General features: G+C 46.6%; 7 protein-coding genes across 7 annotated transcripts; 5 read left to right on the forward strand and 2 right to left on the reverse strand.

Annotated features, from left to right (window-relative positions):
* Positions 1-91: 91 nt before the first annotated feature.
* On the forward strand, positions 92-3373 carry TbgDal_X6270 (hypothetical protein, conserved; the record flags this gene model as incomplete). The annotated part of the gene is made up of 1 exon (XM_011779504.1): positions 92-3373. The coding sequence occupies one exon, from the start codon at positions 92-94 to the stop codon at positions 3371-3373; it is 3282 nt and encodes a 1093-aa protein (XP_011777806.1).
* Positions 3374-3753: 380 nt separating this feature from the next.
* TbgDal_X6280 (hypothetical protein, unlikely) lies at positions 3754-4164 on the forward strand (the record flags this gene model as incomplete). Its single annotated transcript, XM_011779505.1, has 1 exon — positions 3754-4164. The coding sequence occupies one exon, from the start codon at positions 3754-3756 to the stop codon at positions 4162-4164; it is 411 nt and encodes a 136-aa protein (XP_011777807.1).
* Positions 4165-4268: 104 nt separating this feature from the next.
* On the forward strand, positions 4269-7190 carry TbgDal_X6290 (TPR-repeat-containing chaperone protein DNAJ,putative; the record flags this gene model as incomplete). Its single annotated transcript, XM_011779506.1, has 1 exon — positions 4269-7190. One exon carries the CDS (start codon positions 4269-4271, stop codon positions 7188-7190), a length of 2922 nt encoding a protein of 973 aa, XP_011777808.1.
* A 378-nt stretch (positions 7191-7568) lies between these two features.
* Positions 7569-7886, reverse strand: TbgDal_X6300 (hypothetical protein, unlikely; the record flags this gene model as incomplete). Its single annotated transcript, XM_011779507.1, has 1 exon — positions 7569-7886. One exon carries the CDS (start codon positions 7884-7886, stop codon positions 7569-7571), a length of 318 nt encoding a protein of 105 aa, XP_011777809.1.
* Positions 7887-8501: 615 nt separating this feature from the next.
* TbgDal_X6310 (hypothetical protein, unlikely) lies at positions 8502-8822 on the reverse strand (the record flags this gene model as incomplete). The annotated part of the gene is made up of 1 exon (XM_011779508.1): positions 8502-8822. The coding sequence occupies one exon, from the start codon at positions 8820-8822 to the stop codon at positions 8502-8504; it is 321 nt and encodes a 106-aa protein (XP_011777810.1).
* A 121-nt stretch (positions 8823-8943) lies between these two features.
* Positions 8944-9891, forward strand: TbgDal_X6320 (T. brucei spp.-specific protein; the record flags this gene model as incomplete). Its single annotated transcript, XM_011779509.1, has 1 exon — positions 8944-9891. The coding sequence occupies one exon, from the start codon at positions 8944-8946 to the stop codon at positions 9889-9891; it is 948 nt and encodes a 315-aa protein (XP_011777811.1).
* A 2817-nt stretch (positions 9892-12708) lies between these two features.
* TbgDal_X6330 (hypothetical protein, conserved) lies at positions 12709-14004 on the forward strand (the record flags this gene model as incomplete). Its single annotated transcript, XM_011779510.1, has 1 exon — positions 12709-14004. One exon carries the CDS (start codon positions 12709-12711, stop codon positions 14002-14004), a length of 1296 nt encoding a protein of 431 aa, XP_011777812.1.
* Positions 14005-15203: the final 1199 nt, after the last annotated feature.

Consider the following 15203-nt stretch of genomic DNA (forward strand, 5'->3'; position numbering starts at 1 on the left):
TTTAATTTTCCTTCAGAAGGGAGGACACCGTGTCCGGTAGCGCAGGCCTCTTTTTTTTTTTTTCTCCAAATTTTGTTTGTACGAAGTGACGATGCCTACGGCCGATTCAACCTCTTCTGTTTTCCTGAAGACCCCAGCGGGAAGGAAATACATTCTTGAGCCGCCCATTACTATTGGACAGTTGCTTGACGTAGCGGCAAACCAGCTTCTTCTTGAAGTCAGCAATGCAAAATTCTTTTTAAATGGCTCTCTACTGTACGCTGCAGGAAAAGATGATACGGGCGCAAATGCAAATGTACTTCAAGAGGAGATCATCATTCCTGGTGGGAGATCCATTATTGTTGTGGCAAAACCACTCCAATGTGTGGCAAAGTGGGCCGCTGCAGAGGCAATGCGTAAAAAGGTTGACATAAAAAGTAGCAGAGAACCACCTGACCAATCATCCCCGAAACGGTCGTGTGCTTCGCCCCTTTCACCTTCTGAAAATGCTTCCCCACAAAGTGGCGGTGCAGACGAGCTCGCCAACGGTCCAAGTTTATATGAATTTATGAAGCAGTTTATATTTCTTCAGGGACGCCGCGGGCTCCGACAAATGCTTTACATTGCCAGAAATCAGTACGGTGACTTCCCGCGAAGCCTCCAAGATCACCAAACTATGGTGTCGATTGTAGAATATGTAGATCGAGATCCAACGCGACTGAGGGATGTTCTTCGTACCATCCTTGAGGAGGAGCCGGATCTTTTTAGGTGGATTGAGGCAAATTCTGAGGTGTTTCTCGCGATAATTAACGGCCATGTGCACCGACAGGAAGCGGCTTCTCCCGTATGGCTCATACGCAACATGACGGAGGCGTACCACAGACAAAATTCGAAGTGTGGTTTACCCCGTCGATTTGGCCAGCCAGAGAACCCCCAGCCGTTTCATGGCAGTGAGAGTCCTCAACAGAATGGTGAGGTCCCTGCATTGCGTTTGGTTGCTGCAACGCGGCCCCGCAACTTAGAGACGACCCACAACGCGGCAGCAAAATCGTCTTGCCAATCAGATATCCTCGTGGACGCTAAATATCGGAACGCTGCGGCGGAAAACACACTTGGTGCAGATGAGGAGGGTCGGCAACTCGTTGACGAAACCATTGAGGCGGTTCAAACAACTTGCAATGCCTGGGAAGTTGCAAAGGATCGCTGGATGGTACCTGCTGAAGGTAACACAAATGTACAAGTAGTAAACCACCTGATGTGCTCTCGTCTTCGAGAGGCACAGGAGTCTCTACTGCAGAGCATGGAAGGTTACATGGTGTCACAACCGCCGTTATCTATGCTACAGAAAGTCTGTGAGCTTGGACAACAGTTGTGGCAGGACGGTGAACAATGGCTCATCAAACAAAACGATGTATTGGGTGCCTTTCAACACGCGTTGGCCTGTTTACTGTTTGAAACAGGGAGGGATTTGCTTACAGACTTTATTGACGCGAATAGCAAAAGTCCCCGTGGTTCACTGCGAAAGAAGATTCCAGCACGGGAAGGTGTTGAATACCACCCCTTGCTGGATCCGTCTGTTAGCTGGATCACACCCAATGGACCGGAGTCTCTTGCCAACAAGTTACGGGACTATACTGTGCGTGAGGAGGTAACCGTTGTGGTTTACACTAAGCTGTCGCCGAACCATGCCAACGCCTACGTTATCCACACGGGGCGGGTTTATGTTGAACCGCTGATAGTCGACGATACGGCAAGGTACGAGCTGGAGGATTTGGAAGTGTTATATTCTCTCATCTCATCAAGGGAATTTTTATTGCAGGACCCAGGAATGCGGAAGGTAACAGAAAGCAACTGGAACGACCTTATGGTCAAGTTGTACAAAAGATTCATAAGCCCTATTGGGATGCTTCTTCCGCAACCTGCCCATGATGTTAGTTCTCCCTTGTGTGAGGTGAAGCAGGTTTGCTTTATTCACACGTGGTCCTCCAGGCACATTCCGATCCCATTTCACGCGTTACTCAACCCAGTGGACTCAAAACCATGTGTCTTACGGTGGGCACCATTCGTTGCAGAGCGGCCTTGGCACCTTTTGGTAAGCGAGGGGATACCATGGTCCACTCCAGTTCCGCAGTCTCCCGTGATAACACGGCTTACCGCCCCTATTGCCTTTAGGCGGGAACCTCGGGAACCGGACAGTTGCTTAGTTTCGAAGACAAATATGGTAACTTACGTGAATGTTAACGGTACGCATTGCTCATCATTTGGGGAAAAGGAGTTGAATCAACCCTTGGGGGTGCTAAACAATGGACCAGTAGCGGATGAAGGGGGCATGTGGCAGGATGTACCATGGAAAACGTGGCTGACTGACGCGTTAGGGGACGTTCGCGCCGGTATTCCGACTCATGCTTCTATGTTTGGCCGTGATGAGCGTCACTTTAAAAATACCGCACTTCTCATTCATGAGGTGACGCGCGGCTCCGGAGATGACGCCAATTGTGAAGCCAACGGAGCGGATGGATCGGCGGGGGTAATCCGCGCAAAAACTCACTCAGTGATGATGGACAGACGAGTGCCGTATAACCAGGGTTCTGATCTGTTTGTTTCTCACGTCTGTGGTCGTGAGAGTGGTGTGGGCATTCACCGCTGTGCGCTTTTGCCCGCCTTTAAAGTAAGTGAATATGAGCCGATAGAGGTGTACAATGCATTCTTCAGGCTTCTTGTTGAGACCGAAAACGCAACCACTGCACAGGCATATCGCATGGCGTTGTTAGAATCATGGAGCTCTAATTTCAAGGAGGAGCCGTGGCGCTACACATCAGTAATGCTTTTTAACTACGGAGGTCCCATGAAAACGCTCGAGCACCTCTGTGGGGAGGGATCCGAGCCGCTCTCTGTAGTCAGTGAGGATACAATAATAAATAATGTATCGGAACAAGCTGAGGTGCCTAGAACTCATACAGTTGGGAAGAGAACGAAGCGACTTTCTGCTCACCGTGACACAACGAATGGACGCTATGTGGAGGGCCGCGCCATCGACGTTATTTACGATGTCGTATTGCATGGCCTTTCCACCAGTCGTCCGGAGGGAATGGTTGCTATCCTAGATTGTATGATTGGTTGCATTGAGAAAAACCGTATAAGCCTCGAAAAATCTATAAAGAGACGACAGAAAAAACAGGACAAGGCATCGAAACAACTCAGTCTCTATTTGTGCTCCCGTTCATCACCAACTGGGGGCCACTCCGCCCGTGGCTCGCCTGGAACTGCGTCCGCCAGAGGAAAGGCTCATGCATCAAGAGGGAATTGCAACAAAGCTAATGATGAGGTTCAAGAGGGAGTTATCTCACCACCTTCGGGACGAGGAGGGAAACGATCTCCATTCAAGCGGCGCTGAAAACAACAACAACAGCAACAGCAACAAATTTTCAATCGGTTTCTCTGTACGACGCAAAAGAAAACAAAAAAATATTCCAACGGATATACCGCGCACCCGCGCTTGAATGGGGAATATATTATTCACCTCTTCCGCCAAATTCACCCCCGTTTTGTATATGGTTGTGTTGTAACGTCGTTGCTTTGTTTTTTTCCTTTGTAGATCCACTTAGCGGGTCTATCCGATACGCAGCACGTTTTTCGTTTTCCCTTCTTTTACTATTATATCACCGAGTTCATATATATATATATATATACATGTATATTCTTTTGTTTTCCGGGACCCCCTGTCATTAGGCCCATTCTGCCCTTGCATTTGTATTTTTCAAACCGTTCACTCTCATGTTCGGTGAGGGAATATTTCAATGGTGGGTACCGAAAGAGCCAAAAGAAAAAAAAAAGAGGAAGAGGGGGACGATCCTCCCCTTCCCTGCCGCAGGCGGGGTATTCTTCTCAATTGTGATATATCTTCATTTTTGCTCTTTGATCTGCCATTCTTTTGCGTGTACACATTTACGCGTCTCACTATCCCGTTGTACAGTTAAGCAAGCGGAAAGGGATAGTGAATTACGCAGGGGCTTTTGTGTTGTGTATTCTTTTCTTGACCCCTCCTCTTCCAGTAGTGAAGGTTTTTGTTTGTTTGTTTTTAATGTTCTCCACGGTATGTGGATCCCCGTAGCGGATGTTGCGACTTGTTTTCCTTCTACTTCCTCCCTTATTCTTTCCCCCCCACGCCCCTGTGTTTCCTTATAAATATATGTGCATTGTTCTCATAAAGTTATTTTTTGTTCTCTAAAATAAGGGTGTACTATTTTTAATTAGAACTGTTATCGAATTTGCCCCTCCCTTATTGAAGAATGAGTGTAAGGCACCTGTTTGGAGCCTTGCAATGGGTTACGACAGGGTCAGTCGCTGGACGCCCTCGGGATATAGAGGAGCGCGTTGAGCTGAACGGCCTCTCAGTTGGACCAAAGGACTGTGGGCATGTTGTGGGTGTCGTCAATCCACATCAAATAACAGAGGAACCGTGCGATAGTTTAGAGGGTCGAAGTGAGGGCGAACACGACCACCAAATATTGATGGACAGCACGCGTGAAAACTGCGTAAATGGGAATGATAACGTGCCGGTGCATTGTGGAGAGAAGCAATCAACGTATAAACGTGGTGGGGGTTTCAACAATGAACAAGTGTTGCTTCAGTGGAAGCTGCGCCAGTTCGATCAGCTGAGCGCTAAAATCGAGGCAAACATGGCCCGCTATCGTCAATCAGGTGACCGACGGCGCTTGAACGAGATGGAAAAAGAACTCCAGGTTATACGAATTCTTAGGGGTAGTGCGGTGCGCTGCCTAAAAGATGTAGATAATGCAAACAGCCAAACAAGCGAAAGTGGCGCGCAAAGTCCGGGAGGCGTGTCGCCGTCACCAGTGCTAAGTGCTAGTCCCTCCGAAAGTGCTTCCCATCCAGCTGATAGTGTCTCCGATAATTGTGTATTTGACACGCGTGCGCCAGTTGAGAATGGGCTATTCCAAACTCCCTTGGCGGCTCCGTCAGGCTTGCCAAGTGGCGCGACTGCCACGGACTCTGTTTTAAATGAGGCAACACCAGTTCCCTCAATGGGCGTTTCCGCTCCTCCAGTGCCCCTGGCGCCACAATCCCGAGAATCGTGTAAGGCCGACTCCGACGATGCCGTTCATGCACAAGATGCGCTGCAGCAACCAAAGTCGTATGATACCCGGTGCCCTCGTCGCCCCGAGCACCCGGCCGCAACCGCTGTGAATAATTCCATTAGGAAGCAAGGGATCCATCCCGCGGGGTCACATTCTGCAAGTCCTGTAAACCGTTTTAGCAGTGCAGGTGGTAATTCCGAGGGTCGCGGGCCCACAACGAGGGAGGGGTCACCAACAGTTCAGTCTTTGATGCATCCGCGCGGAAGTGTGGGTCAGACACCGACAGCAGCAGCAGTGCAAAATAAAAAGCCTAAAGAATGGCATGGGGATTATTTTGAGCCGTGTGACATAGGCGGGGGTGAGTCTACTTTACGCGATAAAGCGAGACGCGCTTCAGCAATAGCCACACCGACTAGTGAAGTTATTGATTCAGCAGCGTACCGCGGCTCCAGTGGAACGCAATCTTCAGCTTCAGCGGTTGTTCACGAAATGTTTAATCGGTTAAAAAACCGTGGTTCACACTTACATGGGAAAGTTGCACCACCAGCAGCTCCTATAGTTCCTCGAAGCGAGGCAGCAGCAGAGGTGTCGGACGGCTTGTCCTCTGCAGCCCAAGCTGTATCGGTTCTTCGAAAACGTGGCAATGACCTTGTGAAGAAGGGACAATACAAGGAGGCCATACAAGTATACACAGACGCTATTAGATGCGACCCGGAAAACAACGTTCTCCTATGCAATCGAGCTGTTGCCTACTTGCTCAACAACCAGTACAGGCTCTCTCTGATGGATTGTGAGAATGTGCTTTACAACTCACCAACTAATCTTAAGGCTCACTGGCGCGCTGCGAAAGCACTTCTGTATATGTATAGGACGAAAGAGGCACGGTATCACTACCGAAAGGCCAGTGAGCTTTCTACCAACGCGGCTGATGAGCGGCTAATAGCCGATGAACTGGAACTTCTTCATTCGGTGGAGATGTACCACAGCTGCAGTAGGGAAAAACACTGGTCAAAGTGTTTGTGGCACGCTAAACAACTTCTTCAAACTTTTAGCCACATCAGCCCAATAAATATTCCGTGGCATTGCCTGAAACTTGAGGCCCTTTTGCATTTAGACTGCTGGAAAGCATTGGAGGGTGTCAAGCAACTGAAGAAGAGCCATCCGACGTGCGCCGAGCTGTTCTTTCTCCATGCGAAGAGCCTGTTTTACTGCGCACACAATCAGCGCAGTGTGGCGGAGGCTCTAGAGCTGGTTCGGCACGCAGTTGAGCTGAAAAAGGCTGACGGAGAAGTAGAGGATAGCCGTTATATCGCCTTAGAGCGCAACCTCACGTTATTTGAGAGATGTCGTGATCGCGGTAATGCGGCATATAAGAGCGGAAACTGGTCAGAAGCATACGATGCGTATACTTCCTGCATTTCGATAGATCCACAGAATACTTCACTTGTTGCAATGGCATATTGCAACCGCGCAGCAACATGTATGCAGTGTGGCCGCTGGGCTGAGGCGCTGGAGGATGTCAATAACTCCATTGGCATCAACGGCACGGCACCTAAGGCATATACCCGGAGGGCTCACATAAACATCCATTTATTTAGCGAAAAAGGTGGAACAGATATACGCCTTCTTAAACAAGCTGTTAGCGACCTCCGCACGGTAGTAAAACTTGAGCCAAGCAAAGCAAACAAGCAGCATCTGGATGAGGTCGTTAGAATGACACAAGAAAAAGAAAAACAGATACAGCGGGCACACAATGATAATTGCAACCGCTATGGGTCTGGCAGCGAGCGCCATGACTGGCGTGGTAAAGGACATCAAAAACATTCTAGCTCTCCTGGTGCCCAGCATAAAGCTGAGGGCCAAGACAATCGACGACCATCGGTTGCGACCGCATCACACTCTAGAGCTCAACTTGTGCGGTTGTTGGGGTTGGAGACCACCGCCAATTTGGATGAACAGGCACTTGTGAGGGCATATCACAAGGCTGCACTTCAGTGGCATCCTGACAGGTGGGTTGGCGCACCCAAACATGAACAACAGGTAGCGGAGCAAAAGTTTAAGGAAATCAATGTTGCGTATCAAGCGTTGAAGCAGGTGATCGGCAATCGTTGACCATTAACAACAATATACATTATATATATATCTATATATACATATATGTGTGTTTTCTCTTCGCTCCCTCCCTCTTGCCACAGTTACAATGTCTAGATCTACAAACTCATGGCGCATGAGTTTCTTTCTTTTTCGCAAGGCAATTAACATGTACAGGTGGTTTAGTGTTGCGTACACCTTGCCTTGACCCTTTTCTGTTCCTTGCCTTTTACCCACGTGTGAAAATCCCGGCTTCTCTGAGACCATACACTGTTTGATCTCACTTTTTTGTTTTGTTTAATTTTGTTGGCGTGCGTATATATGTAACGTGTGTGTGTGTGGTGATGTATTAATATATACCCTTGTGCATCTACTGATGTATTTGAGTAAAACGAATCCCTATAGAGCGTAATAAAGGAAAGGGGATGAGGAAAAAGAAGAGGGGAAGGAGGGGGAGGGGGAGGGGGAGGAATTTAGGGGAAGGTAGTTACGGACGTTATGAAGGCACATCGGCCTTGTGTTAATAGAAGGACAGCGGTCATTCATTATTTGTGCACTATGGGACGTTAATGCACGGGCTAGCAACTCATTGCCCCTTGCGCCTTGTGTGCTCATGTTCGTTTCTTCTTTCCTTTTCCTTTTCCATTTTGTTTTGTTTTTGTTTTTAGTTCCGTACATATTCCTTTTTCTTTTTCTCCCGTGTTCACGATACGACATCAATTGCGAGGTGGATGAGGAAAAGAAACACGTATTAGTAGAGCTTTAATCACAAGTGAAAGATGATAAACAAGAAGTGAGAGGAGGAAAAGGGGTAAACCCCCAAATTTACGTTAATATCTAAGTCATGTCTACGTTTAGCTGTATATATATATATATATATATATATGTGTGTGTGTGTGTTTATGTGGTAGGGGCCCCGGGGATACGTGGGATCGTGATAGAGGTTCGAATGCTATTCGTGGAAAGACTTCTTTATTTTTCTTTTTTCCCCCTCCCTTTTACGTTCTCTTTGAATTGTTTTATTTTGTTGTGCGTTGCACCGGTTGCCGGCACATTATAATTATTACTTCTACCATTTTGCGTTGTAGAAATGTGGTCTCGGTTTAAAACGAACGAGCGAGAGGGTGATTTGATGCAATTTGCCCCCTTTTTTATTCCCTCATTTCTCTGCCGTTCAAGGTATTACCGTGTGAGGGTGGAGGGACACATCCTTATTTTCTTTTGCGTTCTTCGCTTCCCATTTTCAGAGTGGCGATTTGACAGAATTATTATTGTTGTCATTGCGCTGTGCTTGGCACGGCTATAGCTACCGTCCCCGATGCTTTGTTGTGTTTACACGATATATGTTTTATCTCCTTTGTTATCTGTTTGTCGCCCAACATATATGCAAATAATTATATCTTTATATATCTGCATGCATTTCCCCCTTTTCTTATGCTGCTTCAAAGTGCGTGGTAGTCGTCGGTAAGTTGATAAGCGTATTTGGGGTTGCAAAGCGGCTAAAGGAAAAGCACCAAAGGTGGCGAAGTTTTGAGGAAAGGTAACTGAATTAGAGAAACTTGGAAAACATCTATAGGTGTGTAAAAATCCGAAAAAGAAATAGGTGAGGAAGGTTAAATCGAGGAAGCGGAAAGGAACGGGTGGTAGGATCATATACTGTGTGGAAAAAGCGGTTTGGTCGCGTTACAGTGTTAATCCATACGGTTCCTCGACAGCATTTTGCACTGCGCCTCCCACTTAATTTTCAAGGTGTCAGCCGTGTAAAGCTCGCAACATGGGTTCAATGGTAATCGGAGGTGACCGCAAGTCAATCTCCTCGGTCGAACCCCTCACGGCCCTTCAATCGAGTAACGCAACACCCAACAAGGTCAATCAGAGGCCAACTCCCTCACAGAGGGAACAAAAGCAGGAGACGTCAAAGTCACCGCTTGTTATGCGGGCAAATGCAGCTGCTGATGTGCATCAGTGGCCAGATTTTTCGGGATTCCGTGAGAGGAACGACATCTTCAACACCAGTAGTTTACCGCGCTCCCCCAATCAGAAGCAAATGGACACTCGTGCAGAGAATAACAGTAAAGCAGAACTTACCTCACCGGCAAGTGAAGGTAGTGGACGTGTGATGGAACGAAGCATGACAGCGGCGGTATCCGCTCGAACATTTAGTGACGACAGAGTGTTAGATGATGAATCTGATATTGACATCGTCATTCACATGCCAACACATTACCAGCCGGGACCACCGGCACAGATCCAGGAGAAGGAGGTCGTGTCATCATCATCCCCTAGTTGCAACACAGGTGTCGCACTGTCCACCAACGAGGTGCCCTGTAGGGACATTATTAATTCAGCGGAAAACGAGAAAGTTTCCTTTACTGGGGAATGTCAGCAAAAAGAGATTACCCATCTAAACGAATTTGTTGCAGTGGTAAAGGAGGCTGTAGTGAAAGCTGTGGTTGAAATTCCCGCAGCGCCAAAGCCTCAACGTCGACCTCGGTTGACCCGGGCACTTCTCAACAGGACCAGGGAAGTTACCTTTAAGCCGTACACCATCGAGGAGTGGCTGGGGGGCATACAACTACTTGGGGACCAACCGGCTGCGGTTAAAATTTGTTCAGTGGAGAATGTTATACTCACGGCCACGATAGCGACAATGAAGGTGGAGGATCAGTTCACCGGAAGCAACGGATGCACCGATGCTCGATTGGAGGAGTCCACTAACTGAATAAATGATATTCTGCTGCTGGAACTTACCAAATGGGATTTCTATTGATACAATCTTAGTTTAAGGCAGCCCTTTGAATCAAATATTTCTGCAGCTTGAAGTTCCCGTGTATTTTCTGAGGGCGTGACATTTATAACGTAAAAGTGGTATTATTTTCAGATACATCGCCTCTTTCCCTCTATATCTCTCTCTCTCTGGCGGACGTTTATTTTTGTTTTATACACACCTCCAGTGGTAATTTGTTTTTCTTGTATTCTCTGCGTGCTGAAGTTCCACTTTGTTCCATTCCATGTTATAGAGTAGTGTGAACTCAAATGTGTGAGGGAAATAAGAGCTATATGATTATCTTCTGTGTGTGTTTGTGTTTTTGTGTGTTTGTGTTTGTTCGGGAAGTTCACGTGCAGAAGTTTATGTGTTACATTATTTTGATATTACTGTATTATTGAAATACCTCACAGCACACAACTGTTTCCTCCATTGATGTCTTGTTTCCGCAAGCATATTGATGTATGATACACATTTTCCATCTACTGTTCCTTTCCGTGGTCTTGTAGACAGATCAGCAATATCGTTTTTCAATTCTTTAACGTTCGGACAGCTAACGTTATTGTTATTGTCATTATTACTATTTTCGTTGATATATATTACGTGGGTTAAATTGTTGTAACCCAGGAGTACTCGTTCTGTGGATTTCGAGTTATTTTTTCCCCCGTTAACCCACTAGGTTTTCTTATTTTCTTCTCGTTTCTCAGATCGCGTCCATAGGTAAGAAAATGTGGCAAGGGCGGAAAAGGGAAGGGAGAGGGATGCGTGAAAGAAACGGAGAATTTAAACCGAATGTAAAGATGGGGGAATCAGTTCTGTAGAAATAAACAAGTGATTCATCACTTTTTTTTTCAATTTGTCAGTGCTTATTTGTCTTTTTTCTTTCCCTACTTTAGTTTTTTTTCTTTTTATTATTATTTTTTGATAGCCCTATATCCCACCCTTTCCTTCCAGACCCCCTTTTCCCAGTTGTGGATGTGTTATATATATATTTTTCCTTTTCTTTTCCATCTTTGTTGGTACGTACTCGTGCACATCGTCACATGCTGCGAATGGTCTCTAAAAGCAGAATTTAGAGGGAATCGGTGACGGATTGTGGAGAGACATGTGAGGCGTGTGCATTTTTTTTTATGTCCATAACCACGCGCGTGTGTGTTTCATATATCTATTTATGTGTTTAAGTACCCAGGGGGGGAAAGAAGGGCGGGAGAATAAATAAATAAATGAAAAACAGATGAAAAGAGTGTCAAAGTTGATGAGAGAAATGACGAAAGAGACTCGAATGTGATTTGTTACTTTATCTATTTATTTGCTGTTTATTATTTTTCTTTAACTTGTGTGTGTGTGTGTGTGTTTGCATGTGCGTTTGCATCACTAAAACGTGAGCACAAGGGGATGAGTTGTCAGTGGAAGAACCGTGAAGGAAAGGGGCACTATTTGACGTATATATATATATATATGTATTCAATCTTACGTTTTATGATAACAATATAAAGTTATTATTACCAATGCTACCATTGTTTTTTCTCCATGTGCCGTCTTAAACCCTTGTGAAACGTCTTACAGCTCATGAAAGGGTGGCGGAAGGGAAACGAGAATAAATAACTTTTTCCTCTAACCGTAGTATTTGGTTTGCGCCCCACTACAGCCCCCTTCTTATACTTTTTCTTACCTTTTTAAAATTTTGTTTCAGCAACGTGGTAGCGCAGGGCACGAAGTGTTGCGTTGTGAACGGTCGCTCATTGTGCTACCAAAACGATGGACAGAAGCGTATGAACACAGACGGACAAAAAATAATATATGTATGCATTTGTGTGTTTGTTTATGCCTTGTAGTCTATAAATGTAAAAGCAGTTATGCACCTGATTCTGTTCGAAGTTGCTCTATAGGATCAGTGTGAGATGGAGTACTCGTGAGCAATACGGACACTAGTAATAATAATCATAATCACGATAATTATGGTCGCAATTTTTATAAATTCTTCTCACTTGTATATATATAATTGTTTACTCGCATGTGCAGGAGGACATACTCCTCAGGTATGGAGAGTGGTGAAAGACTCTGCCGTGGGGCGGGGGCTGCCAAATATTTGGTGTGTGTGTATGGGCAGGTGTGCTTTGAGAAAAGGAAATGATGGATTACGGGAAGCAGGTTGAATGATTCAATACCCCAATAACACTTACCGATGCTATTCAAACCTCTTCATCCAAAAGGGAGTGCATATATGATTTCCAACTTATTTTTTTTTCTCATTTTTATTCCTATTACCATTACTATGATTATTATTTCAAATCACTATGGGCACTTTCTTTCGGCTCAGTGTCAATTTGCATTTTATTTTTGTTTCTCAGTTTGTTAAGCAATGCAATACACTCGTTCCTGCGTCGTAGTGATAGTTTACTGCAGTATTCCCTCGTAGCTAAAAGATATGCACCTCCAACTTCGTTGAGGGGAGCGCATGAGGCTAATTTATGTCTGCTCGTGGGAAGTACCCAGCGTAATAGCCCTCTCCATTGTTTGCTGCTCAGCCGTGACTGATGATTTTTTTCTTTCTCTTACTCTTACTTTTCTTCTTTGTGTTGGTTTCTTGCCATTATAGGTTACAGACGCTATTTTTTTTTTTTTTTGATAAGGCCCTGCAAAGGGGATCGGAAGCGGAAGGGGTATACGGTGCGATTTGTTTGAGCGGGCCGTTCCTCTGCTTTATATTTCCTTCAGTTACCGTTCTTTTAGTTGAGGAGGGCACCTTAGCACGAAGGGGAAATATAGGGGATGCAACACGTTAACCATAGATTCAGTTACTTCATAGATAACTACATTCTACTACTTGCAGAGCGGTTTGGTATTCCACTCAGCACTGAGACCCCTTCAGAACGCAGCGGCGGTGACGACGTTGACGATATCGATGGGAGCGGTCTCGCGAAATGGGAGCAAGTTGCCGAATGTGTGCGGGAGGCGTTGAGTCGCCCGAAAACGGCAGAAGAGCGCCAAGCGCTTCTTCACATCGACGTGAGTATGCTTGATGCAAAGGTTTGCCGCGGGAGGTTGCAATATCTCATATGGCAAGCTGAAAGGTCGGTAGAGGGTGGGGTTGGGGAGAGTATAAAAGGAAAGGAATCACCATCCTTTCCGGTATTTAATATCACACGTGACTCACTACGGGACAAAATTCAGGGCATATATGCCTCGGTTCGGGATCGTTTACCGAGCACAATCGCCCCTCGACGCAACCACAACGGGAATTCCACCGGGCCCGCCGTTCAAAGTGGTTCACAGGGAGATAAGGACGTTATGGATTGCGATAGTGACGGTGACGGAAGCGAAGGCAGTCTTCATGTCGTTGATGTCGTTTTGCCAACGGAGGCGGAGGCTCGGCGTAACCGAGTGGTGGCGGAAGCTCGTGATGATCTTCTGTCGAAGATACAAAAAATGCAACTGGATTTCTTTGAGAAGCATAGACGATGGGTGGACGTTCCCTTCGATTTCGACACTGTTCCTAACGATGGTAGTGGGCCTGAGGAAACATCCCCTCAATCGGACAGCACTGGACTTTCGAAATCCGCCGCGCGAGAGGCACTGGAAAATGGAACTCCAACTCGGTTACCACCCAGTAGTGAGATGCCAGAGCCCACAATGCGCAACGAACTTGCAGGGGAATCTGATGGCCCTAAACTTGATCCGATAATGAGTCTTTTCAACGCCCTGCGGGAGGACCGTCGCGTCGGGCGCCCACCACGCCCTTCTCAAATGAGGGAAGAGGATTACGAAAAGCAATACGTGCATGCCTCAACAATGCCCTCCGCCCCCGCTGGGTTTCCTAATGCATTGGATGGACAAACTATCCGCCGTTTCAATGGGAGGCCGAGCACTGAGTCCGTGCGAACGCCGGAACCCGAAAAGCCGGCGAATGAGCCTCTGCCCATCAAGAACACCATCAGTAATGGCGGCGCCGTGACACATGAGGGGCGCGCACCACAGCTACGGACAAATAGGTGGAATGTTGTGGAGTACGACGGTGAGGATAGCTCTGAAAGTGAGAGTAGCACCGATGTAGAATGCGTGACGTAGGTGAAGGGAAGGTTGTAGGCCTCTTCCCCTAATAGGTCATTACTTTCCCCTCTTATGACTCACCAGGTAACCACTTTTCTTTTTCTAGGGATGAGGGTCAGTTCACTTCCTCCCTGACTTACTGCGTCTTGCGTGTTAATATACCTGAGCCGTTCGGGATGTCGTCCGTTGGCGCTTTTCCGCCACGAGGGCCTCATGCATTCACACACGAACTACGCAGAAATATAGATGGTAGGTGAGTGAGGTAAGGCGGGTCATGCGGCGTGTGGGTTACGAGGCGCATGGGGAGGGGGGAAGAAAAAAGGAATGCGTATAAAATAAGAGTGGAGTGATGTAGTTAATAAAGTTGTGGAGGCAGGGAGGGTACATCAGCACCCGAACAATAGATCTTTCGTGCATGCATGTGGAGGAGTTCTTTGTATACATCTGCGCTGTCATTACTACTGAGAGGGATGCTTGTTTCATCAAGTGAATTTGAAGTGGACCGGCGAATGGACAAACCAGTGGGTTAGGGTTAGGGTTAGTGACTTAAACTTAAAACAATTTCACGGTGTGTGCGCACCCTGAGGCTAACATGCGTCGCGTTGTTCTTCAACAGTTGCACCACTCAGTGTTCCGAAAAGAACGTTTCAGAATCACCCCTATTTTAAATCCATTTCTTTTTCTCAACTTGTGCGAAAAGGGTATTATTTTTGTCTCATTTACTTTTCCCTAGTGTCCTGTATCGGTGGAGGGGGACTGCTTCTCCAGAACACGTAAAAAATGGGGACTTAGGAATCACGAAGGATTAGCTCTTGATGGTTAGAGCTACACACTGTAGTATAATATGCAATCGGCCCCTAATAACTATAAGTTATATATGTGAAGCGCAAGTTCTCGTAAAGCAGTTCGTTTTAAAAATGCCAGTGGTTGAGTGTGTCTTTGTGTGTTTGTGGGGATAGTCAGATCCACACCAAAGAGAGAAAGTTGTGAAGAGAGGCAGCAGCATCACTTGTTGGATGGTTATCCCTGTCACCAAACATATCCAACATTCCTCAGAGGTCGAGGTGCGGCGTGCTCACGATTATTGTGGCCTGCAAGCTGTTTATGTGCGTGAAAGCCCCCACTTTTTTTTTGTACTGCCGCAGGCGGTTTGGCCACTTTGGTCGATGTGACACGTGTATGTGTGTGTGCGTGGTGAGCACCTCGTTATGGGAAAC

This window comes from Trypanosoma brucei, chromosome 10 (assembly GCF_000210295.1).
Source record: "Trypanosoma brucei gambiense DAL972 chromosome 10, complete sequence".
Taxonomy (NCBI): domain Eukaryota; phylum Euglenozoa; class Kinetoplastea; order Trypanosomatida; family Trypanosomatidae; genus Trypanosoma; species Trypanosoma brucei.